The sequence below is a fragment of the Hypanus sabinus genome, chromosome 22 (assembly GCF_030144855.1).
Source record: "Hypanus sabinus isolate sHypSab1 chromosome 22, sHypSab1.hap1, whole genome shotgun sequence".
NCBI classification, from domain to species: Eukaryota; Metazoa; Chordata; class Chondrichthyes; order Myliobatiformes; family Dasyatidae; genus Hypanus; species Hypanus sabinus.
In genome coordinates, this window is record NC_082727.1 from 47074556 (window position 1) to 47102240 (window position 27685).

General features: G+C 38.2%; 1 protein-coding gene across 2 annotated transcripts; it reads right to left on the reverse strand.

Moving 5' to 3' along the window:
* Nucleotides 1-27447, reverse strand: glrx3 (glutaredoxin 3). 2 transcript variants are annotated; one of them, XM_059947667.1, is made up of 12 exons: nucleotides 27241-27447; nucleotides 24866-25032; nucleotides 19143-19251; nucleotides 17934-18008; nucleotides 15310-15481; nucleotides 12949-13121; nucleotides 12180-12241; nucleotides 11944-12001; nucleotides 11244-11296; nucleotides 11115-11154; nucleotides 2766-2858; nucleotides 1-299 (listed from the first exon to the last, which is right to left on the reverse strand). In XM_059947667.1, exons 3-12 carry the CDS (start codon nucleotides 19197-19199, stop codon nucleotides 243-245), a joined length of 840 nt encoding a protein of 279 aa, XP_059803650.1. In that variant the 5' UTR covers nucleotides 19200-19251; nucleotides 24866-25032; nucleotides 27241-27447; the 3' UTR covers nucleotides 1-242. The 2 variants fall into 2 exon arrangements, with proteins under 2 accessions (XP_059803650.1, XP_059803649.1); XM_059947666.1 differs by lacking the exons at nucleotides 24866-25032; nucleotides 27241-27447 and adding an exon at nucleotides 23390-23530.
* Nucleotides 27448-27685: the final 238 nt, after the last annotated feature.

Consider the following 27685-nt stretch of genomic DNA (forward strand, 5'->3'; position numbering starts at 1 on the left):
TAGCCGCATAACACAATAATGTTTTATTGAAATGAGTATAACATTTGATCATTGTTTCAGCCCATTGCATGTTTCTCCCTTCATGCTCGAATGTTATTCATGAAATATTACAGAAGCATTATCAAAGATGATTTACACCCACCATTGTATTACCTGGCTTTAGACTATATTATTGTCATTGAATAATAACTTTTAAAGTAAACAAATACAAGTTCAAGGCAGCTGTGCTCATTCATAAAATTTTAACTGGCAGCTTCTTCTTTTAATATTGAAAGAAGCTCTCCATTATTTTTCATTTCCTATAAGAGAAAAAGTTGTACATGTTATATAGTGCACATCAAGCATCTTCCCCTATTACTTCCAAGAGCATAGTCAAATGGAAAATTCCATTTCTAGGTACCCTTCTCATCATTTTTATCCTCAGCAAGCTGCCTGTATTTATCATTTTTAAAAATTATCTACTTTCTCCAGTAGGTGTTCTAAGGTTCCAGCAAAATTACTTTTTAATTTGTTAGTATAGATAACACAAACTTGGATATCCTTCCTAATATATTAATAATTACACCACTAAAAGCACAATATTATTTAATGATAAGAACATATTTTTCCAAATTATTAACTAATGCACAAAGACCTGAATAGAAGTTTCTTTCATTTAATAATGCAGTTCAAATGATAATTAAGCTTAATAAACTATTTCTGTCTGAATAATCATTGTACATTAATAAGAATATTGTTTTGCTTTAAAAGGTTAATATAACTGGTTCTCAAATGAACATAAAAAAGGGGCCTTGTCAACATTATCTTGATCCCTCCCTCCCCCAACTAAACACAGATATTGTGTTCATTTATTTCATTGATATTTCTGGGAAATGCTGTGCACAAATTTCCTACATTACAGTAATGATTATTCATTAAAATTACTTAATTTGTTATAACATTGGAACATTCTAAGGTTGAAAATGTAACCAATAAAATGAAGGTTCTTCCTAGCTCAAAAGGAAAGAAATTTACAATATTACAAGAATATAAGAGCAGGACTCTGTTATTCGGCTCCTCAAACCTGGTCTACCATTCAATATGATAATTGCTGATCTGCCCAGGCCTCATCCCTTCTTCTCTGTCAGTTCCCCAAAGATCTCATGTTCCCGATCTTTCAAAAATGTCTCTCATTCCTTTCTAGTTTACTCCACTGAGGCCTCCACAAGCCTTTGTCACTTGCTGTCAGTTTCTATATATCTCAATTTTACGTGACCTCTTAACATGTAACTACATCCCTCATTTGAGATTTCCAAATAAGAAAACGCTGTTGTCAAAATCCCCTCAGAATGTTTACAGGTTTCAATAAGATTCCCCCTAATTCTTCCAAACTTCAAAAAATAATAGACCTAATATAGGTCTATTTTATTCAGTGCCAGGAAGAAGATCAGTGGGGAGTGACCAAGGGGGTCACTTAAGAGACTGATTGCTACAGAAAGGAGGATGTGGGGAGGGGCTGTGGCAAGGGAAAGATGTGCTTAGTGGTAGGAACCCATTGAAAATGGTGGAAGTTACGAAGAATGATGTGCTCTATACAGAGGCTAGTGAGGTGGGAGGTAATGACAAGAACTATCCCAGTTATGACACCTAGGAGGATGGAGTATCGACAGATGTGCAGGAAATGGAAGAAATCTAGGTGTTTTTGTACATCAATGAAAGCAAGCATGCAGGTACAGCAGGCAGTGAAGAAAGCTAATGGCATGCTGGCTTTTATAACAAGAGGAATTGAGTATAGGAGTAGAGGTCCTCCTGCAGCTGACAGGGTCCTAGTGAGACCCCACCTGGAGTACTGTGTGCAGTTTTGGTCTCCAAATTTGAGGAAGGACATTCTTGCTATTGAGGGAGTGCAGCGTAGGTTCACAAGGTTAATTCCCAGAATGGCGGGACTGTCATATGTTGAAAGATTGGAGCAACTGGGTTTATATACACTGGAATTTAGAAGGATGAGAGGGGATCTGATTGAAACATAAGATTATTAAGGGATTGGACACACTGGAGGCAGGAAGCATGTTCCCACTGATGGGTGAGTCCAGATCTAGAGGCCACAGTTTAAGAATAAGGGGTAGGCCATTTAGAACACAGATGCGGAAAAACATTTTCACCCAGAGAGTGGTGGATATGTGGAATGCTCTGCCCCAGAAGGCAGTGAAGGCCAAGTCTCTGGATGCATTCAAGAGAGAGTTTGATAGAGCTCTTATAGATCAGCGGGGTCAAGGGACATGGGGAGAGGGCAGGAACGGGGTACTGATTGCGTATGATCAGCCACGATCACAGTGAATGGCGGTGCTGGCTAGAAGGGCCGAATGGCCTATTCCTGCACCTACTGTCTATTGTCTATAAATGTAGGTGAGAGCAGCATCAATAGCAATGAAAGGGAAATTATTGTTCTTTGTAAAAAAAAAATAAGAGGACATCTCAGATGTTCTAGAATGGGGAACACATGCGGTGGAGATCAAGAAACTGAGAGAACGGAATAGCATTTTTATAAGTGACAGGTTGGAAAGTGGTAGTCAAGATAACTGAGACTCAGTGGGTTTGTCATCAGAATACCTTCTGAAAGTCCAATTATGCTACATCGACATGTTCCTTTTATCTGTTAAATCCTCAAAGAACTCAAACATTTTGTCAAACTTGATTTACCTTTCATACTTCTCCCACAAAACAATATGTAAAGGAGAATTCTGGACTACATTTGTTAGTCACATTTAGCAATTGTATATACTTACCTTTACAATATCGAGCCCTCCAATAAGCTCACCCTTCACATAAAGTTGTGGATACGTAGGCCAGTTGGAAAATGTCTTTAATCCTTGCCTCACCTGCAAAGTAAGAATATTCAAGATTAAAAACAAAAACTTTCATGGATTCATTATTTTCAAAAAATATAACCTACTATTGAAATCATCACATAGCAGAGCTATTTTGCTTCATTAATCAATCGTATTCTATGTAAGGGGTTTCCTGATTTTACATCCAGCATTAATTCACAATAATAATATAAAGCACCTTGGTAATATACCCTCACAAAATATACTGCAAGACTTGCAATGTGGTGGAGTACCCACAGAAACATTTAGAAAATATCAAATATGGCAATCAACAATTTCCAGCTAATTTCTCTCTATATGATTGAATTTTGATGTGAAGTTTTTCTAAATTTCTGTTGCAGATTGAACGGGAAGTAGAAAAACACTTTTTCAAGCTATCCAATTCATACTGTGAGTTAATTTTGTTGATCATTCTTCAAAATGGTTTTTTTAACTAGCCACAGAAACAACTTGGAATTTAATAAGTGAAAGCAAAATTGGTGGGTGAAAGATTACCATTTCTCCTCAAATAAAAGCAGCTGGTCTCCAGCAAAGTTGCTGGTGACTTGGACAAAATCATGATTGGAACATCATGATCAAAATTCTGGCAGGGTGGTGTGTGAAGAGTATGTTCCTTTTTGTAGGAGAATGTAGAACTAGGGGTTACCAGTTAAAACTAAGTGGTTGCTCATTTAAGACAAATTAGGTACAATTACATTGTCTCAGAAGGTCAGAAGCCTTTGAAACTCTCTTCATCAAAAGGTAGTGACAAAGAAAGACTCACTAATTTTAAGCTAGGAGTAGACGGATAGTCGATAATCAAGTGAGCAAAGGTGAAGCTAACAATCAGATCAGCCAAAATGAAGGAACAAACTGAAGAAACGGTATGATATACTGCTACGTCTACTTCATACGTTTCTTTTTTGTAACCTAGTTTGAAAGCAACAGTGTTCACAATTATCATGGACACTCTTGCATAGTTAAGAATGCAAGTCAAGAACTTGTTGGTCAAGATGCCCAGAAAATGTAAAGTTGAGTAATAAATGCCCATTAATGAGTTTCTTTTCTCCAGATATGTCTATTCCAGGATTAGTATGTTCTTACATGTATACTAAATCTTTATTACCTACATAAAGCCGTCCTACTACTGACAATATTTCCAGTTTTTAACACTTTTTTCCCCTACTGTTTTGCCCTTTCATACATGATTGGGGATATACTATTTCACAGTTCAAAGTAAATTTATTATCAAAGTACATGTTTAGTTGCAAGAAAAAAAGTTTGTGAACCCTTTTTAATTACCTGGTTTTCTGCATTAATTATTCATAAAATGTGGTCTGATCTTCATCTGAGACACAATAATAAACAAATATAATTTGCCTACACTAGTAACCCATCAACAATTGTTCTTTTCATGTCTTTAATTAACACGTTGTTCAATCACTCACAGTTCAGGCTGGAAAAAGTATGTTAACCCTTGTACTTAATAACTGGTAGAACCTCCTTAAGCAGCAACAACCTCCTCCAAACGTTTCCTGTAGCTACTGATCAGACTTGCACAACGATAAGGAGGAAGTTTAGGCTATTCCTCCACACAAAACTGTTTCAGTTCATCAGTATTTCTCTGATACCTTGCATGAACAGCCCTCCTCAGGTGATGCCACATCATCTCAATTAGTTTAAGGTCTGGACTACAACTTGACCATTCCAAAACACAAATGTCCTTCTTTTTAAACCATTCTGTTGTTAATTTATTCTTGTGTTTCCGATCATTGTCTTCTTGCATCATCCAACTCCTATCAGGTAGTGGACCACTACCCTGACATTCTCCTGTAAATGTCTTGATATAATTTTGAATTTACTGTTCTCTCAACAACAGCAAGCTGCCCAGGCCCTGAGGCAGCGAAGCAGCCCCAAACCACGATTCTTCTTCCACCATGCTTCACAGTTCAGATGAGGACTTGGAGTGCAGTGCCCTACTTCCTCCAAACATATTGGTGTGTATTTCTGCCCAAAATTTCAACTTTTGTCTCATTTATTCACAGAACACTATCCCAGAGCATCTAGGTGTTCTTTCGCAAACTTGAAACGTGTAGCAACTTTTTTTTAGAGAGCAATGGTTTCCTCTGTGGTGTTCTTCCATGAACATCATTCTTGTTCAGAGAACAGAGACTTCAGCAAGTTCTAGAGACTGCTGCAGGTCTTTTGCTGTTACCCTTGGGTTTTTTATCAGCTCTTTCAGCATTGCACATTGTGCTCTTGGTGTGATCTTTGCAGGATGCCCACTCCTAGGAAGAGCAGCAATAGTACTGAATACCCCCCATTTGTACACAATTTCTCTTTCTGTGGACTGATGAACACTCAGGTCTTTAGAATTGCTTCTGTAGCCTTTTCCAGCTTAATTCATCTCTAACAATTCTTCAAAGGTCCCCTGGAAGTTGTTTGATCGAGGCATGGTGTAGGCTCTGTCAGTACCTGACTTTGTGTGTCATTTTTATAGGGCAAGGCACCTCTACAACCTATCCAATCTCTCCAATCTCATCTCATTGACTGGAACACCCAACTTGGAACACCCGACTCCAAATAGATTTTGTAGAAGGCATTATCCCAGAGGTTCACATAACTTTTGAATGTAGACTGTGATTGATTAAATGGTGTATTCAATATTGACGAGAAGTAGTAAAATTGTTTGTGTGTTCTTAGTTTAGGCAGATTGTGTTTGTCTATTACTTTGACTCAGGTTAAGATCATACATTTTATGAGTAATTAATACAGAAAAAAGGGTTCACAAACTTTTTCTTGCAATTGTATGTCTCCCTATACAAACATGAGATTCATTTTCTTGTGGGCACACTACGTAAATCAAAGAAACATACTAGAATCAATGAAAGACTGCACATAACAGGACAGACAAATAACTGATGTGCAAAAGACAACAGAAGTGCAAATACAAATACAAATAAATAAATAAATAAAAAGAAAAAAAGAAAGAAAGAAAGAAAGAAAGAAAGAAAGAAAGAAAGAAAGAAAGAAAGAAAGAAAGAAAGAAAGAAAGAAAGAAAGAAAGAAAGAAAGAAAGAAAGAAAGAAAGAAAGAAAGAAAGAAAGAAAGAAAGAAAGAAAGAAAGAAAGAAAGAAAGAAAGAAAGAAAGAAAGAAAGAAAGAAAGAAAGAAAAAATCAATAATGTCAGATGAAGAGTCTTCGAAAATGAGTCCATAGGTTTTGTGAACAGTTCAGTGATGGGGCGAGTGATACCATCCCCACTGATTCAAGAGCCTGATGATTGGATGGAGGGCTTTACCAGTGATGGTCTAGGCCGGGGGTCGGCAACCTGCGGCTCCTGAGCCATTTGTGGCTCTTTCACCTCTGTGCTGCGGCTCCCTGTGGCTTTGGGAAATAATTGGTCAGTATTTAATTAAAATGTATTTTATGTTAGTTTGTTAGCTTTTGAAATGTAATTCTAAATTTGAAGATTATGGTGATCTTGTACAATGTAAGTGTGGCGACACATTTTCTGACACATCCGAAACGGCTCTCAATTAGCCAGCATTCCAGCTAAGGGAGATTGCCTACGGGGGTTTGTGAGTACGTGTCTTTTGCAGCATCTGCGTCCATGGGGGCTGGGTTGAGGGAGGCTTAGAAGCAAGGCTGTTTAGTTCGAATAAAGTTATTCGACTGCAGTTTACTGACTGCCTGAACACACCGCTGCAACGTGTTTTTATCGCTATTAATATACGTCACCACTGCCAATACCTGACACCCGCCAGTGCGCGATTTCTTTAATTTTTCGATCCAAGGTAAGCCAACTATGGAGAATTCTAAAAAAAGAAAAGTGACTGAAGAAAACAGAACGTTTAATGATACGTGGACAGATTCATTTGCTTTCACTGTTGACGAGACTGGTTTACCGGTATGCTTAATATGCAATGAGAAACTAGCAAACAACAAAAAGTCAAATGTCGCAAGGCATTTCCAGAGTAAACACGCAGCCTTTGCTCAAAAATATCCGGATGGAGATGAGAGAAAAAAAGCCGTTTCGGAACTGATGCGGAAGGTTGATCTGAGCAAAAATCATTTCCAGAAATGGATGAAGTCAGGAAAATCAACGACATACGCCAGTTATATTGCCGCTCAGGAAATAGTCAGGCACGGGAAGCAGTTTACAGATGGTGAATATATAAAAGAATCTTTCATTAAGATTTCAGAACATCTATTCACGGACTTTAAAAACAAGAGTGAAATTGTGCAGAAAATCAGGGATATGCCCCTCTCTGCAAAGACTGTCAAAGACAGAACCATAAAAATGGCAGAAGACATCACAAGACAGCAAATTAAAGACATCAATTCAGCTGTGGCCTACTCGATTGCCTGTGACGAGTCTAAAGACAAAGGCGATATTGAACAAATAGCGTTGTTCTGCCGGTATGTAAACTCTGCCGGGCCACAGGAAGAACTGATTGAGTTGATACCTCTAAAAGACCAAACACGGGGGGAGGACATCTGTGAGGCTGTCTTGAATTGTTTAAGAGCCAAAGGAATAAAGACCACCCATCTGGTGTCAGTAGCTACTGATGGGGCTCCGAATATGACAGGAACGCACAAGGGATTTGTGGCTTTACTGCAGAAGTCGCTGGACAGAAAGCTGCTGACTTTTCACTGCATCTTGCACCAAGAGGCACTGTGCGCTCAAACATTTCCTCCGGAATGCACAGAAGTAATGGATGTTGTCATTCAGATTGTCAATAAAATAATGGCAAAAAGTTTAAATCACCGTCAATTCCGTTTGTTACTGGACGAGATGGAAAGCGCATATTCTGATCTCCTGCTGCACAACAAAGTCCGGTGGCTGTCCAAAGGGGAGGTGCTGAAACGCTTTGTCGCGTGTCTGGAAGAAGTGAAAACTTTCCTGGGCAGCAAAGGGCTCAACTTTCCTGAGCTGGAACAGCCAGAGTGGCTGGAAAAGCTACACTTCATGGTAGACATGACAGCGCACCTGAACACGCTGAACACAGCTCTTCAGGGGAAAGGACGCACAGCCCTGCACATGTTGGAGGATGTCTTGGCATTCGAGCGCAAGTTGACAGTGCTTGCCAGAGATTTACAGAAAGGCACTTTGTCTCACTTCCCCAATTTGAGAGAGTTCAAACAAGGTCACGACATGATAATTTCGGAGTATTTACATTCTGCAATCATCGCAATGCAAACATCGTTTGGGAAACGCTTCTGTGAGTTCAGAGAGGAAAAAAACACATTATCCTTCCCGGTCACTCCCTTAAGCATCGATCCTTCCCTACTGAATACGACTGCATTGGCAGGTGTGAGTCAACCTGATCTTGAGATGGAACTGGCCGACATAGCCGACAAAGACATATGGGTGTCCAAGTTTAGACGCTTGACAGCAGACCTTGAAGATGTTGCCCGTCAGAAGGCCGTTCTTGCTCAGAATCACAAATGGAGTGATATTGAAAACCTTCCAAATCCGGACCAACTTGTGTTTGAAACATGGAATGCTGTGCCCGACATTTATGTAAACATGAAAAAGTATGCGCTTGGAGTCCTGTCGATCTTTGGATCCACATATGTATGTGAGCAGGTGTTCTCCAACATGAACTTTATTAAAAACAAACATCGCGCATGCTTCACAGATGACAGCTTGCGATCCTGTGTAAAGATGAAGGTGACGTCATACAGCCCTGATGTGCAGACGCTGTGCGCTGAGGTCCAGGAGCAGAAATCCCATTAACCAAGTATGATAAATATTTTAATTGCCTATTATTTTATGTATATTCATATTTTTTCATTGTTCAGTGAAATAGTCCTTTTATTTTTCAGGCTGACAGCTGGCTGATGATATTTTTGGTTTGCTGCTGGCGGAAAATTTAAGTTCGGCGTTTTTCATAAATACAAGAAGGACTCAAATAGACATTGAGTATTTTACTTAAAAGTAACTTTCAACCCAACGTCTTTTTTTCGGAGTTCAAAATGTTTTTGTTGCATGCAGAAATGTAATTTCGTTTTCTCTGCAGGAGTTCATCAATTTCATAAATGCAACACATTATAGTTTGTTTATACATAGCATAAAGGCAAAAAAAACGTTGTATGCAGTGTTATTTCATTTTAAATGTCAAACGGGTTTTGCGGCTCCCAGTGTTTTCTTTTCTGTGGGAAACGGGTCCAAGTGGCTCTTTCAGTGGTAAAGGTTGCTGACCCCTGGTCTAGGCCATATCCACTACCTTCTATAACATTTTCCATTCAAGGGCATGGTGTTTCCATACTAGACCATGATGCAACTAGTCAATATATTCTCCACCACACATCTACAGAAGTTTATCAAAGTTCACAAACTTCTAAGGAAGTAGAGTGCTGCCATGCTTCTTTGTAATTGCACTTACATGCTAGGGTCGGGGCAGATCCTCTGAAAAGATAACATTGAGGAATTTAATGTTATTGACCCTCTCTACCACTGATTCCCTGATTAGAACTGGCTCATGGACTTCTGTTTCCTCTTCCTAAAGTGAATGATCAGCTCCTTGGTCCTGCTGACATTGAGTGAAAAGTTGTTGCTGTGGCACTATTCAACCAGATTTTCAATTTCTCTCCTATATGCTGATCTATCACCACCTTTGTATCGTCTAACGACAGGTGTCGTCAGAAAACTTAATTATGGCAATGGAGCTGTGCTTAGCCTCACAGTCATAAGTGTAACACAAGTAGAATCAGAATCAGGTTTATTATCACCGGCATGTTCCATGAAATTTGTTAACTTAGCAGCAGTAGTTCAATGCAAAACATAATATAGAAGAGCAGGGAGCTAAGCACTCAGCCATGTGGTGCACCTGTGCTGATGGAGATTGTGGAGGTGGTGTTGCACAAGGAGGTACTGAAGCCAAGGTCTTGATCCTTATTGATTAGGAGGATGATAGTACTAAATGCTGAGCTGTAATTGATAAAGATTATCCTGATGTATGCATCTTTGCTGTCCAAACTATTAATAGTTTCAGGTACAGATTGAACATTTCATTACAAATTCTTCAGTCTAATTTGTTGAGCGGACATATAGTCATTTGCTTTGCTTGCAAAGGTTTCAAGTTTCCTGAGAAGGACATATGCCCGACCAGAAAACCCAGCTCAGTTTTTTTTAAATGGTATCAAGGTTCCTGCTCATAATATATAAAACAATGTTTTGCAAAGCCTTTTAAATTCATTATGTTACATTCCATCCAACACCTTCCATCAGTGACTTCCATTCCAAGCACTCCTTAAATTAACAGAATGCTTGTATTTTAATGAAATCCAGCAGTCTACAATCAAACCAAATATGAAACTTCACAATAATCCAAATTGTGAGATTCTTTTCCCATTTTAGCAATTATAATCTTAACTACTCCAAACACAAATGGCACATCAGACAGACACAAGTTAATACTGTCCTGAACTCCAGGTAAAGAAACCACCTGCTTTCTTTAACTAGAGTAAAGGATAGAATTATCTTCATTATGTGTACTGGGCTCTTTTAAATGAATACTAAATAACATGTGCATAAAGTGCATTAATCATGTCAAGCATGGTTGAAGGCTAAAGAAAAAATTCAGAGAAGGCGAGGAAGGTATAGATTAAAGCCATCCACATAGCCTTCTACAGGTCCTCTGGCAGCAAATAAATAAAACATTCTGAGATAACAAGGGCAAACTCTTTTTAAAAGAGAACCAAGAGATTGTTTTGATGGGATATAATGATCAATACCATGAATTTCAATGCAAGATTATCAAAACTAAATTTACCACCTCTCAGTGGAATATTTATCAGCCTAATCAACATGAGCAATGTGTAGTAAATAGGAAAACTGAGAGAAAGTTTGAACCTTTGCCAAGCTTATTATGAACTAAGGTTAAATTTAGTATTATGTTTTAAACTTTGCTGTTAGATACATCATGAATTTGTTCTTTGCCAAGCAATATTGTTTCTATATTATACAAAGTGGCTTTATGTAAAACCTACACTCTACCCAACATTATTGAGAAAAACATTTATCACTATACATGTCATTCACACAATAAAAAATATTAAAATTAAAAGAGGTGCCCTAGACACGAATAATCGGGAAATAGTGAATGGGATAGAATTTAGTTTAAAATTAACTTTTACATATTCAATTCTTTCCTAAAAGGGAAACTTTGTTACACTTCTGCCCTGATAATTTAAAGAATATACAAATCTACATTAACATCCAGCTTAAATACAAATGTATGGAAGGTAAATAGAACTTACCTCTTCATCTTCCAGAATGTTAAAGGTTTCATAGTCAACACTACAGTAAAAAAAATTAAGTTCTAAATTTAATAAAGTAGAAACTTAAATTACTGCAAAATAACTCTGGAATCAAACAATGAAACTTACCCAGTTTCATTTAGTATTTCAATGATGGCACGACTGAATCCACACTTTGCCAACTAAACAAAAAAAATGATAGCTGCATAAAGTATTAAGAGTTATGCTCTTAAACTACCATTGTAAAATGCTCACTGGCTACCTAAAAAAAGCTAAAGGTAGGAAATTAGCCACACTGGTGGGGAGCTTAGAGTTGTAAATGGCAATTCTAAATTTAAAAGATGAACGCAATCCTTCTTTACATGGGTCTTGAGTGTAACCTATGTAGTACCTTCTGATAGTTGCTGTAAATCTCAGACTTTTAACACTGGCTATATTCTGTTCAGGACAGTATTCAAATCAGGTGTAACCTTAATGAATTAGGCTCACATTAACAGACTAAATCTGCATTTAGATCATAACGAGAGAACATACTTTGAGAAATACTGGATCAAAATACAAATCTATTGTTATCAATTAGTCCAAACCTAGGTTCTTTAATTCAACTTCCCTTTTGATCATTTTATGGAGACAAACTAGAAAATAACATTGAGGGATGCTGAATTCAATGGCTATGCAAATAAAAGTAATTATTTCTGCATACACCAATGCTGACATCACATTCTAAATAAGCCTTTACATTACAAAGTACCTTTGCATATTTAAAATATTTAAGTATAATATAAATCAATAAATAAATCTGTTGTTTACCCTAGTGCAAAGTACATACCGTTTTGTCGCCTTTCATAAAAAGAACCACTCTTGCTTTATTTATCAGTGCTTTCAACCTACAAATACAACATGAAGCTGAACACCATCTGATAGTGCAAAGTACTGTAAGAAAACTCAATATTACATTCATAGCTGAATATTTTTAAATAATCCAGGTCCAGCTTACAGTATTTAATTGTATCTTTTTGTAAATTAAGTACATTTAATATGCTAAAGTAACAAATATTATTTTACCTCTGTTCTAGTCCCATTTCCTTTGGGCAAATTTTGTCTAGTTCACCAGATTCAGCTTGCTCCTGTGAGAGTTAAAAATCAAAAACATCATTGTGCCTCTTGTTCTGGTTTTAACTGGCAAGAAAAGTCAGTCTAAGATTTTATAACAAATGATAAATTTAAATATAAACTAATAAATAATTAATGCAAGTCTAATCAGACCCATTCTAGAGCAAGACTTAATGAACAGTCAACTGTGTACTTACGCTTGGGGCACTAGGCACAATTTATCTGTTGTTTTCCTGAAGTAGCATTAGGGAGCAGCTTTATTTTTTATACAGTAATCTCGATATGGCCATATTTATAACTTGCAGGTCATGTGTCATTAATTTTACTTTATGACCTTTCACTCCTTTGTTGAGTAGCTATTGGCCATAAGGCATTTTGCTGGAAACACACAAATATACAGCCTACATCCTTATCAGACCTTTTTCGTGCTCTAAAATCATAATAATCTTTTTGATTTTTTTTTAATTTAGATTTCTCTACTAAATGTCTCACTATGCAGTAACTGATTTATTCAAAATGTAGAGCTTTCTGTAAGGTTTTTCCAAATGTCTTTGTTCTTTTGAAGCACTTAACATAGAGAATGTGCAAAATATACAACCTTTTCTTGGTTTAATTACCTTTAACCAAAATTGCCACATATGGCTCTTGCGATAATTTCTGTATCAGCTATTTTACTTTGGTTTTAATAAACGACGCAAGTATAGCTTTCTCTAATACCAACCTTTACTATGTCAAGTCCTCCCACCAGTTCTCCATTCACATACAGTTGAGGATATGTGGGCCAGTTAGAGTAAACCTTTAGTCCCTGACGCACATCTTCATCAGAAAGAATATCAAATGTGCTAAAACGTATATTATGTTCATTGAGGATTCCCACAATTTGCTTGCTAAAGCCTGTGAAGTAGAACAGAATATAATAAAAATGAAATTAGGAACAATTATATTTTCTGGCTCATTTTTCCACAGCAACAGCATTTGCACAGTTGTCAGGTGGTAAGAAATTAAACTTGAAATTTCTTGGGTACATGCTCACAGTGATTAACTGAGTAGTGAAGATGAAGGCAATGATGAAATTAGAATGGGCTTGGCTATTGAACCTCACTTATGTAAGAGAATAATTGATTTTATTCTGTTAATGTCTCTTCATCAGAGTTTCACGTAATTCTTTTCAGTTCCATATGAATTGTTCAGGAAAGCTACTAAGAATCATGAACAGACTCAAACCAGTTCAAGCACGCACGCCCTCCACCATTTTGATCACAATACCTCAGGTGCCATCCATTGGTTCAGAATCAGGTTTATTATCACTAACATATGTTCGTGGCAGCAGTACAGTGAATGAAATACACAATCACTGTACGCTACAATAAGAGAGCAACATAATGAGGTAGTATTCATGGGTTGCCAGTCTCCGATCTGATAATGCCGATCTTCACACTGCTCACAACTATCTCTTACCCAAGATCCACAAACAGGATTGACCTGTTGGGCCCACTGTTTCTACCTACTCTTCCTCCACAAAACATATTTCATCTTAGCTTGACTCTACTCCTGCACCTGCTTCCCTCCAATCCCTTCCCACCTACATCTTGGGACACCCAATCTGGTGACCACCTATTCCCTCCACTATTTTCAGCTGCCCATAAGATCTCTTTTATCTGGTTCCACATTACTCCTTACTTAAAGAGTCCAGCATTTGCACCTCCCGTGCCTCCATTTACCACTCTCCAGCCACTGTCTCTATCTTCACCCAAGTCCCAAATGGCTTCTTTTACCCTTTATATTCCACCTTCCTTGTTTGTTTCTATGTATCATTCCCAGTCTTGGTCTCACAACTACACCCCCCACCCTTTCCCACCCAACTCGCATTTGCCCATCAACTATTACTCCACCTTGGTCCACCAATCATCTCCTCTCCCCTTTATACTGACTATCCTTCCTCTACACTCAGTCCTAATGAAGAGTGACCATTCCTTTCACTGACTCACTGAGCTCCTCCAGCAGTTTGTGTTCTGTTCCACATTCCAGCATCTGGACTCTTTGAAACAGATTAAGATCCTCTTGAGGTATAGAGTCTTTAACTTAGACAAGGCTTCCTGAAGTAATAGTTCAACTGTTAGTAGATGGGATTAATACAGATGAGTGCCCATTGATCACTGCAGTTGTGGTAGGCCTGTTTCCATACAGTATAACTTCATGATCCTTTTTCAGCACGTTGATTTTAAGAGATAAAAATAGAAGCTACAATTTAAAATAATAAGGAAAAGGCTATAAGACCATAAGACATAGGAGCAGAATATACTGTTCACCCATCAAGACTGCTCCGCCATTCCATCATGGCTGATTTATTATCCCTCTCAACCTCATTCTCCTGCCTTCTCCCAGCAACCTCTGACATCCTTACTAATCAAGAACCAATCAACCTCCATTTTTTTTTATATAACCTGTAACTGCCTCCACAGCCATCCATGGCAATAAATTCTACAGATTCACCACCCTCTGGCTAAATAAAATGCTGTTCTAAAGGGAAAAGCAAAGTAGAAAACCTATATGTTAATGAACAGACTTCATATGGGGTTCAAAATCTCAAATGTAATATTAGTTTTTTTTAATATTTTAACAATAATGCATTCACTGAAAGCTTTATTTTATTAACTAGTTAACATTTCCACAGCAATAAGAAAAAAGGTTCTTTGTATGAATACTGGTTGTTTTTTTCACTAATTTTCCCAATGCACTTACAAAGGAAAGAGTTGTCTACATATTGTAAACATGCATCGAATAAAAAGGTAATATGAATTATAAGATTAACGTGTTTTGTATTTTCAAATCTGGAGTTTGTGGTTTATTACAGGGATAGAATCGGCTGCTAAAGGGTACTTTTATGTGCATAATCTAGAAGCCTGGTTGCTAGTTGCTACTCTCTGTTTGCATGATTATGGACCTAAGGCTTTAAGGTTATTGGGAGCCATCTGGCAGCATAAATATGTTACATGGGTAGACAAGCATAAATGGGTCACATTAAGCATAATTTATCCTACTGAAACCCCTCAAGTGCATCATAAAACAGAATTATGCTTACCACATCGAGGTTCTTGAGGTGATCCCTTCATAAATAGCATACAAGGTGCTGAATTTATAAGTTTTCTCAACTGATCATTCAGATCCTGTTTAGCAGTTTCACTGTGCTGCTGAACCTTTTTAGTTAAAGCAGGAGCATGAGCACCACCTAGCTGATCAATCTTCTGACAATTCTGAATCAAAAGAATTGCATTTTTATAAAAGCACATTAATAGAATAGTGAAACATGAACATCTAGACATCTATATCAATTAATAGAACTAGTCAGACCTCAAACAGTAGTAAGGATGTGGCCTAAAAATTACAACAGGAGATAGAAAATGCGTGCCAAAAGGGCAATGTTACAATAGTTGAGGGGGACTTCAATATGCAATGTAGGTGGCCCTTTCCACGCACTCACCACTCTCTGCGTAAAAACTTGCCCCACATCTCCTCTGTACCTACTTCTAAGCACCTTAAAACTATGCCCTCTCGTGCTAGCCATTTCAGCCCTGGGAAAAAGCCCGACTATCCACACGATCAATGCTTCTCGTTATCTTACACACCTCTATCAGGTCACCTCTCATCCTCCGTCGCTCCAAGGAGAAAAGGCCGAGTTCACTCAACCTATTGTCATAAAGCATGCACCCCATCCCTCCACTTACTCATCCAGGTCATTTATAAAAATCACAAACAGTAGGGATCCCAGAACAGATCCCTGAGGCACACCACTGGTCACCGACCTCCATGCAGAATATGACCCATCTACAACCACTCTTTGCTTTCTGTGGGCAAGCCAGTTCTGGATCCATAAAGCAAAGTCCTCTTGGATCCCATGCCTCCTTACTTTCTCAATAAGCCTTGCATAAACCTTATCAAATGCCTTGCTGAAATCCATATACACTACATCTACGGCTCTACCTTCATCAATGTGTTTAGTCACATCCTCAAAAAATTCAATCAGACTTGTAAGGCATGACCTGCCTTTGACAAAGCCATGCTGTCTATTCTTAATCATATTATGCCTCTCCAAATGTTCATAAATCCTGCCACTCAGGATCTTCTCCATGAACTTACCAAATTTTTTAAAAACTGGTAAAGGATCTCATGTTTTTCCGGCATATATGACAAATAAACTCTTCTCAGGTTTCCAGCTGGGTATAGGTATTGATTATAACTGACATTTTGATAACAAACTCTTGCCATCTTCATCAGCGATGACACCTGAGCATGCCTAGTCCAATGGTATTTATGCACTTGTAGCCCATCCCTCCAGTGCTCATCCAATCAGGTTTCTGCTCTCTCACCTTGTTTACAACTGCATTCCAGTTCTTAGCTAGAGTGAGATATTCATCTTTCTTAAAATTCTTTTCCTCTAGATTTATTTCAATGGCTTCCTTTACCAGGTGGTCACAAAAGCCATTGGCACAGCACTGTAGTTTTACACCAAACTCAATCTTATGGTCATTGCGAATGCAGTACCATGCAACCGCCGATTTCTTTGTCTTTTAACAAAGACGATGGTCTCGCTCGAAGTAAGAATTGGAATTTCATTGTAAACAAGGTGGATGAGGACAAACCAATCAGGAGGGACAGACTACAGGGGTATAAATACCACTGTACAAGACATACCCAGACATAAACCCTGGTAAAGATGGCAGGGTTTGTTATTGAAATATCTATTAAAAAATTACTTTGAAGCATTAGCCATTATTTACATCATTTTACTTCAAAACATAACACCTCACTCTATCTTTCTGAAACACTGAACTATTGTTCTTACATCTGGTGGAATCAAGAGTTTCAAGATCAGAACCATGCTCAGAGATTACACTGATACTGGTGCATGAAGAGCACGTGGACTATGATTTTCATCTGTAGCATAACCATGTGAAACTGGTTGAATGGACCAATAGATCATTTTTATATCCACGCTATACCCCATCATACAATATCTTTGAAAGCCAGGCCAACTACTTCTGGCCAGGCTCAAGTTGGTAAAATGAAGAAGTTGTAGCTTGTCATTTTGAATTATACAAGACAATGATAATAGACTGTTGAAAATTGGTAACATGGAAATATTGGAATTTTCTTTCAACTAATTGGAAAGATTATGTAGCATGATATCTAATCACATAAAATTACATATTTAATTCTAATTTTCTGCATTTACAAATTCTACAATCTATATACAAGCTCATAGTAGCAAGAGGGAAACAATTAACAATTCACAAACTTCTGAATTCTGAAATGTTTATCATTTCAAAAATATACATTATGAACCAGTCAGACAAGTAAATCCTGGAGATTATTAAAATAGTTGCTTTAAAATAATTACAGAAAAGTTCATCATAAATAGCACTTTAACTGTATGTTTTTCACAATCTATTTCAAACTAATCTGTAAAAATCTTATTTTTTCTTTACAATAAAAAAGGGCTAAGTCCTAAAACAAAGGAAGTTTTCAAAAGACAGCAATATTTCATTTATACAACCACTCTGAGGCCAGTCAAGGTTTTCATCACTGAGAATTCAGGCAGCATAAAATCAGGTCTCTATAGCAACCTAAAAATAGAAACTACCCAACTAGTGTTTTGCTTCTTCAATTGGGTTTGATGTTTTATATTCTAAAACTGTAAACTCTTACCTTAAAAAACAGGAATGTTGGCACAGCACTAATTTCGTATTTTTCAGAGATCTCTGAAACAGATTCAGCTTCAAGCTGTTTAGAAAGAAGGTCCAAAAAGTAAAGTTTGCTTGTTTTAAGTATAATCTCAACTATGTTCAAATGTAATTGATATACTTTAACGCCAAAGAAAAAATGTGCATAATCTAAAAACAGACTTCTAAACAGAATAATTCCTCAAACTAAGTTAAGTGTGGATTACAAAATTCCCAGAATTTTCAAGAATTAGAAGGATTCTATGCATCCTTACAATAAGGTTTATATTTCAAGAACTGTCTTCAGGCTACAATGAAAAACTGAATGAAAAACATTAATTGCAGTACTTGAAAATTAGTAAGTTTTAAATCATTGACAGGTTGAACAATTCTTATGGCTCTCCTCACAAGCTTCAAATGTGTCATGTGTTACTACAGAAACAATGGTTTTTGTTTACATTTGCCACTGTTTTTGAACTTGCCAATTCTTCATTGGCCACCCAAATTGATTCATCATTCAGTTTTTCACAACATCTCCCAAAATGTAAATGTTCACCTACTTACAGATAAATCGTCAGAAGTGGCAGATTGTCTTCACATATATCAATTATGTAGTAGCTTTGCACAATTACTACCAGAGATATGTAAGCTCATAATGATTTTATCATCCAAAAGGCACAGACTACTACAGTTGTTTTCCCTGGAGCAGCAATGGCTGAGGGAAAATCCAATATCTCATAATCTTCAAACTCTACATTTCTTTTCTAGACACCTTCTTGAACTGACCTCTCTGGTTAATGGAACATGTAATATTTTGAGAACACTAAACTTAACATCTTCTCTTTCAATTTTGAGTAATATTTTAAACACCCTGCATTCAACCACCCAAATATTTTATTTTGGACATGGGCTACAAATATTGCTTGCTCTCCCAATCTTCACTGGTTAAGGACTATAAAATATATTTCACTGAAAGAAAGCTATAAAGAATCATATCCTATTTAGAGCTCTCAACATTTCATTCAGCATCTATGTGATTTTGTTACATTCTATAGAAACCAGTTGGATAAATGTTTTGTGAAAACATTTTTCTTATGAAGAATTCTACAGGGGATGAATTTTACTTTTAATGTTATTATACCTTATTAGGTATTACACATGGCAGACAAGTCAGCAGATTAGTCAGGAATTTTACCTTTAAAAACATAACATGTGCATATTCTTTGGCCAATTCATTCAAAACTTCATTCATTTGAGTACACTGTTCAGCCCATGGTGCCCAGAAGTGGACTACAACCAAAGATCTAGAGAGGAAAAAAAGTAATTAAGTATGATGTTCGAAAGTCAAGTTTTGAAGCTTTGCTCTTTCTTCAATTTAGAAAACTCAGATAATCTACTCTTAAGAATACAATTTTTCCAGAAACCCCAATGGCTCAGCACCTGACTCAACAATTTGAGTTTTCCCAACACTGCCTTTAAACTCACTGGGGCTGCTTCCCATGCTCACTTTAAGCTCACCTAGCTCACTGAAAAACTATACTAATAACATTTAAAAATATGGTACAAAAAATCTGTTAAGTCCAGCACCAAAATTTTAAAGGAGCTATATACTGACACTCAACATTTGGAAAAACAAATCTGTTGCAGAATTTCAAATATGACTTTAGAAAATATGTTGAACTTTGTAAGATATTCTGTTTTCTGTTGAAAAGATTTGTTACAAAGCTTGAGCTTTTACTGTATGTTGAGTTTTACTATATGTTAAAACTCAAGGCACAGAAACTGCGAAATTTCAAATTAGACTTTAGCAAATAAGCCAAGCTGTGTGGTAATTGTACTCAACACAAAATACATAGGGTGTTTGATCAGCTCTTTTACGAAAAATTTCACTGCTTCTCTTTGAGTATACCTCAACATATAAAAAAATTCTGTTGTGTAAGCAGGTCGGAACTAGTAAACCAAAGGTTTTCAGTAGCTTGGTGCCTGGGATTACCCTCAGTTTGCACTCCCATTTAATTTTTTGTCCTGGTTAATTTTCAATGTCATTTCATATAGGAGTCTAATCCATAGACTCAGAAGGTGGCCACTGTTCCCCTCCCATACCCCCCCCCCCAGGTCTGACACATGACATATGAAGGGATTGGAGGGATATAGGTGACACACAGGATGACATTTAGTATAAATTGGCATCAAGAGCACCATAACATTGTAGACTTAATGGCTTGTTCAGTGTTGTACAGTTCCATGTTCTATTGATTCAAAACCCTCTATATGAAAGAAATCTCATCTTACCTTTCTCAAATCAGCACTTAATTTTAAATAGTGATCTGTAGTTCAAATTCTACTGCAAGAAGAAACATCCTCTGTACATCTACTATCTACATTTCCTCATAACTCACAAATTCCAGGCATCAGTCCAGCAAACCTTCCCTGAATGACTTCAAAAGTATTGACACTCCTCAAATAAGCAAATTAATACTGTACACAATATTCCAGATGTAATCTTACCAGTAACGGATACACCAAATGTATAACCTCCCTGTTTTGTATTCAATTCCCTTCCTAATAAACCATATACTATTTTTAACAGAATGTTATCAACGATTTAGACTGTTACTCAGCCAGATTTAAAAAAAAATTTTCAAGGGACTATTGTTTTAACATCCTCAGATACCTTTATTTTCAGTTATTTTTACCATGCCATATCTGCTTGATTAAGATCTTCATTAAGATGTGCTTCCAGGAATCAATAGTTGACAGATTTTTAAAACATGGTTACAGTCCGCCCTCCTTAACTGCAAGGGATTGGTTCCAGGACCCCTCGCAGATACCAAAAAACATGGATGCTCAAGTCCCTTATTTAGCCTGTCTCACCACGGTGGACTTTAGGACCCAGCAGAGCTCTGAATCCGCAGATTTTCTGTTCATGAAAATAATCACGATCACGATTGAAAATAAAGTGGAAATAATAAAGCGATCGGAAAGTGGTGAAATGCCATTGGTCATTGGAAAAGTGTTAGGCTACAGTCCATCAATGATCGGAACAATTTTAAAGGATGAAGTGAGAAAGGCGCTGACCCGATGACAGCTACGATTATTACTAAGCAACACAGTCGTTTAATTATTGAAATACATACATTTAAGTGTTACTTAAATGTTACTTAAAATGTTAAGATGCTATTGACTTATAAGTGATGCATCACTATATTCATGCAAGGAAAAATGCACTGTGTGTTTAATATTATAATGTTAGATCAACCCTTTTAGAAACAAAATTGAGTGTATTAGCCACTTATAAGTTACTTATTGACTTATAGTTGACATCACCTATATTCTGGTCCTGATTAATACCCCCGCTACCCCCCCCCCCCAAGTCAGCCAGTCCACGGTGCAAAAAAGGTTGGTGACCCCTGATCCAGGGTATTTGTATAAAGAGTACATGGTTGTGACTTGCGTAAGGAAATTATTTTGAATTTATCAAGGCTTCAATACACCAGAATTATAACTAGAAATTGTTTGACAATTTATGTGATTAATTATCCCATGTGGAAGTAGTAGTGATCCCAAAGTTCTGATGCAGAAAGGGATGTGTGCAAGCAAATAAAGGAATTCTAATCTTATATCTGAAATAAACAAAAAAAAGCTAGCATGTAGTAATTTATAAGCTAATGAAATGTTGGTCTTTCTTGCAAGGATTGCAGAGAATGAAGAGGAAATTTTGATGCACTTTCATAAGGTGTCAATGAGACTGCACTGAGAGTATGGTGCATAATTTTGGTATAACGAAATAAATACTTGCATTGGAAGCACTGCAGAGATTCCTGTAATTCCTGGGATGAAGGGGTTGATGTATTAAATGTTAAGTAATGTGGGCTTTAATGTATTTAATCTATTTTGAAAGAATGAGCAGTAATCTTATTGAAACACACAAGATTCTCAGGAAGACACAAAGTGATTGCTGAGAGGACGTTTCCTCTAGAGGGCTATTTACAGAAATGTGGTCACCTATTAAGACAAAGAGGAGTTCTTCCCCAAGGATCAGTGAACTTCCTTTTTTAAATAAGTGAGATTACATTATTTACTGTCCAATCCATAGGAAATAATCCAGGCTATATAGTAAAGAATGTTGGAAAATAAACACAAATATATCCACTGTTTTTAGGCCACTTTTCTGGGTGCAGACTACTGGCACTAGATATTAATTGGTTTCTCATCCTAGATGCATTACAAGAAATCCTCCTACACAGTATTGTTAGTAATTAGGTTTGCCAAATCTATGTATAGATTAAAGCGACCCATGCTTACAGTTAAATCCTTTTGGTCATCTCACATTTTTTTGTTTTATGTTGTCCAATATCATCTCAACTGTTTGGTCATCTGGATCCAACTCCCACTAATATTACTTACTCCTTGGTGTTTCTTAGATCTACCCATAGAAATTTCACATCATCTGAACATCCTTCTTTGCTATTGCATTAATCAACTTCCCCCCCCCCCCACCAAGACATATCAACCTTCCAGCTTTTCCTTTTTACTTGCCCTTCCTAAATATAGAATGCCCCTGGACTTCAGTTCATTTTCTTGGTTCTCTGCAGCTGCCTCTGCGATCCCAATTACAAATGCACCATTTGTATTTATTTGCACAATTAATTCGTCCAACTTATTGCTTCATTCTAGGCTTGACTCTTCAACAGTATTTTGCATCATTGGCATTATTTTGCACTTTCAGCCTTGTTTGTTCTCACCCTTCACTTCCGTTCTTTCAACTTTGCTTTTATCCTTCCACTGTCTGCTCGCATAAACACACATTCCCTGCCCATACATGCAATGATTCGTAGTCTTCACTTCTAGGCTTATAGATATCGATGAGAAAGCTGGGGTGTGGGGATTCGGCGCTCCTGATGAAGGAGCACGAAATCGCCGATAAGTCCTCTGCTTTTCCGTCTATAACTGCGAATATGCACTTCTCCAGAAATTGCTGTCAGTTTTATGTACAAGGCATTCTAATCATGAAAATGTAAACAATGCATTGGGTGATGGCGATTCATTATCATCATCTTAAAAACACAATCAATTGTTCACCCAATGATGATAAATTAAACCTATATTCGGATATAACTCTCTCGGCGCCCGTTTTTTTTAAAAAAAATTCTAGCCCTTAACGACGTATTGAACCGGCTGGTAGAATTTTTCGCGTAAATAAGTTTTCCGATCTGTTCCCATTATTTTACTGCTCCTTGGGGAAAATAGTATTTCCACGGTTTTGATGTAAAATCTAAAGACGGTTATCGGCGCCTCTATCAGGCCCGCACAGCAGTCTACCCCTCCATTCATGCTGCAAACCCTAGAACCCAGCCGTCTCTATTACTCCGGTAACAGCACGCACATATCCAAAGTTGAAGAAGGTAACGTTCCTCAACCCAGTCCCCAGTCTGAACCTACTTCTTTGCCTTTTCCAGAATCTGCTCGAAATGTTTCGCACTCTCCACCTCTACCACAGTCGCCATGATTACCAGACTACACAAGTAGAGCGGATCGTAGGAGGAAACATAGCACTGATCGACTATTGATGCCTGTCGGGCAAGCACGTGTGGTGCAGCGCTGGTACAAAAAGTTAAAAGTAAATTTATTATCAAAATAAGTATATGCCACCAAATACTACCCTGAGATTCATTTTCTTACAATAGAATCAATAAACATCTACACAAAGACAAACTGTGCAAATACTGTACAAAAAGAAACAAGTAATAATTAAGAAATAAATAAAAATAGGAATATGAGTTGTAGATTCCTTGAAAGTGTGTTCATAGGTTGTGGGCAGCGTTGTGATGAGTGAAGATGTCCACGTTGCTTCAGGAGCCTGTTTGAAGTTCTGGAACCTGGAGGTATGGGACCAAAGGCTCTCCTTCATGATTCCAGCAGTGAAAAGAAGCATGGCCAGAATGGTGAGGGTCATTGATGATGGGTGCTGCTTTCTAGTGGCAGTGCTCTTTGTAGCTGTGCTTAATGGTGGGCAGGGCTTTTCCTATGATGAACTGGGCTGTATCCTACTCTTTCTGTAGGCTTTTCCCATTCTTGTACCCTATGGTTTCCATATCAGGCCATGATTCAAGATTTAAGATTCAAAAACTTTATTGTCATTCTAACCGTATATCAGTTCTGCACAGCAGAATGAGACAGCATTTCCCAGGAGCAGTGCAATCATAACATAACAAATGTAACACTAAATAATAAACATAACAATAAATAGTAAAAACACAACAGCCACATTGTGGTGAACTACATATACCTGTCTGGACACGCCCCCCCCACTAACTGCCGCTGTGGCTCCTCCCACTGACCCTGGTATAAAGGCGATTGGAGACACAGCCCCTGCCTCAGTCTCCAGGATGTAGTATGGTGGTCAATTGCTGCTTGTTCTTTCTTCCAGCCAATAAAAGCCTATCTCTCACCTCACATCTCCGAGAGTTATTGATGGTGCATCACACATGTCAGATATTCTCCACTGTGCATCTATAAAAGTTTGTCAGCTCTTGATGGCATGCCATATCTGTGGCAACTTTTAAGTGGAGGCACTGTCCTGCTTTCTTTTAAGTGGCATGAACATACTGGTCCCAGGACAAATCCTCTGATACGATAATGGCCCTCTCTACCTCTGATCCCCTAATGAACACTGGCTCATGGACCCCCCGTTTCTTCCTCCCATAGTCAATAGTTAGTTCTTTGGTTTTGCTGACAATAAATGAAAGCTTTATGTTGTGGCACCCTCAACTATATTTTCAATTTCTCTCCTATATGCCAATTTGTCATCATCTTTGACTCAGTCAATCACGGTGGTGTCATCAGCAAACTTAAATATGGTGGAGCTATACTTAGTCTCACAGTCATAAGTATAAAGTGAATGGAGCAGGAACTAACCACACAGCCTTGCAATGCACCTGTGCTGATGGTGATTACGGTCACTCTGTTGCCAATCTATACTGACTGGGCTCTGTAAAGAAATTTGGATCCATTTACAGAAGCTGTTCTCGTACTGTGCAGTTTTGCTTCATAATAATTGTTGCTGATGTTTAGGGAGGTGGCATCTGTGGAAAGAAAAAGAAGGCTATTATTTTGGTGTTTCCTTTGACAGTCAGTGGTCACAGTAAAGGGCTCTTCAGCCCAACACATTTATAAAGGCTTTTTTGCCCTTCTACATAAATCATATTTGCTTGTATCACCTCCTCTGGAAAAGAATTCTAGTTATCAGCAATTCTCAGTGCAAATAAAAATTCCCTTCAAATTAGTTCTAGGCAGATACTAGACAATTGTTTTTTCAGTCCTGACAAAGGGTTTCAGCCCAAAAAGTTGACAGCTCGTTTCCACGGATGCTGCCCAACCTGCTGAGTTCCTTCAGCGTGTTGTACGTGTTGCTTTGACCCCAGCATCTGCAGTGTACTTTATGTGTAAACAATTGTTTCTGTCTGCCCCTGCTCCATTGAACTTGTGTCCATATTTTCAACTTCAAATTGGCCCCTTGGTTCAGTCATTATTTTTCTTACCTAAACCTCTTTAGGTAAGACACTTAGTAAAAAAAATGCTACTCCCTTCTTTCAGTACCTCCACCTCAGCATGTATTGTCAGGATGAAGTTTTCCATCCTCAAACATCTGTGATATCCTCATTTTTCAGAGAACTGGGTTTCCCTTCCACCATTATCAATGCTGGCCAGATCTCCTCCAATTCATGCACATCAATCCTTATTCTATCATAACAGAGATAGGGTCCTTGTTCTTGCCCAATACCAACACAGGTACTCAGTTTGGCCACAGCTAATGTGAGGAAGACCTTATATAGGGTCAACACACGTAAGGCTGCAGAGCTTGATAATGTATCTGGTCGGGTGCTAAGGGGCTGTGCAGTCCAGTTAACAGAGGTTCTAACAGGCATCTTCAACATATATCTGAAACAGACCACTGTCCCATCAGGCTTCCAGGTGGCCACCATCATGTTGCCCAAAAGAATGACAGTAACCTGCTTCAATGACGACCGTCCAGTGGCAATGACCTCAACAATTAAGTGCTTTCAGTGGCTCAAAGTGCATTTAATCCCATCTTCCTGCTACATTGGACCATTTCAAGTTTGCTTATTGCACAAATCTCTCTACCGATGATGCCAGACTCCATCCTGTCCACCTGGAAAATGGTGCCACACATGCCAGGATGCCGTTTATCAACTTCAACTCAGCGCTTAATACGATCTTCTCTCAGAAGCTGGTGGATAAACCATCCTCTTTGGGTTTCGACTCCTCTCTGTAAATGGATCCTGGACTTCTTGACAGAAAGTCCTGTCAGTTCACGTGGTAAAAAACATCTCTAGCTCTATCACGCTAAGCACCAACATTTTGTATTGCTCTAGATTCTTAGCACCCATAGAATCTCTTGTAATGTAAACACATTTTAGGCACAGCCTCTTTCCTACATCATCAGTTTTCTGGATGGTCTATGAAAACCATGACACTGTTTTGCTCTCTTTTTGCATGACTTATTTTAATCTTGTATTTCATATTGTAACCTATAGTAATACATTTTTGTATTGTACTATACCATTGCGGCAAAACAACACACTTCACAACATATCAGTGATAATAAAAGTGATTCTGAAAAAGCAGGATTGTCTAGTGGCTACCCATTTCAATTTGACTTCCCATTTCCTTCCTGCCATGGCCTCTTATGCTGAAGAGGCTAAACTCAGATTGGGGGAGCAACACCTCATATTACACGTGGGTAGCCTTCAACTTGATTTCTTCAAACTCTAGCAATACACCCCCACCTTGTCTCTTTAAATGGGGAAGATAATCCTTGTTACCCCCCTCACCTACCTCTCTCTGGTTCCCTACCTCCTTTTCTTTCTTCCAGTCCATTGTCCTTTCCTATCACATTTTTATCTTCAGCCCTTTATCTTTCCTGCCTATTGCTTTCCAGCTTATTTCATCCCACTCCCCCTCATCTGGTCTGTACTCCCTCCCCTACCCCCAGTCTTATTTTGGCTTCTGTCCCCTTCCCTTCTAGTCCTGATGAAGGCTCTTTCCCCAAAACGTCAGCTGCTTATTCCCCTCTATAGATGCCACCTAACTTGCTGAGTTCCTCCAGCATCTTGTGTATATTGCTCAAGATTTCCAGTATCTATAGCATCTCTGGTGTTTATGAGCATATTAACCTTCGGGACAGGTGTTACAGCATGTATTTAACACCTGTTCTTGGATTTGTTAATGATGGCCCTCAATTCATAGATTTTGTTTTCTTGCTTTCTCACCATTAACATGATAGCTTCAACTTTCTCCCACGACAATCCTTCCGAGGTTAATCCCTTAATGTTATCCCTCTTCTCAACAACATGAACCAAAATTATTTTCTTTCTCTCCTAGTTCCAAATGAAGTCTTTTGATGGGAAAACATGCACCATCGCTCTCCACGGGCGCTGTTGTTTTACTTTTCGCTTTCTTTCAGCTCCCGCGGAGACTCGAAGTCCCTCAGCGACACCGTCCCGACCGCTGAACCGTAACGGCGCGCACAGACGGTTAACCCCGCCCCCGGTTTTTTTTTGAACGAGCACGTGAGCACGGCTTGCTGCCTGATTGGTTGGTGTCGGCGTGCGCGCCGGAATCCAGCTGAGGCCGCGCCGCGCGCGCGCGCACGCTCGACCTGCCTTTTTCTTGTCACCGAGGGTCGTCAGCCGGGACTCTGGAGGGCGGCGAGGG

What these genes read in the sequence shown, in the direction of transcription:
- glrx3 (XM_059947666.1), bottom strand. Translation starts at nt 23,454, where the DNA reads ATGGCGACTGTGGTAGAGGTGGAGAGTGCGAAACATTTCGAGCAGATT. An exon ending in CACATGTTATGTTTTTAAAG is followed by an intron (nt 18,009 to 19,142) that starts GTAAAATTCCTG and finishes CTTTCTAAACAG; the next exon opens with CTTGAAGCTGAATCTGTTTC. An exon ending in TTATGAAAGGCGACAAAACG is followed by an intron (nt 11,297 to 11,943) that starts GTATGTACTTTG and finishes TTTTTTGTTTAG; the next exon opens with TTGGCAAAGTGTGGATTCAG.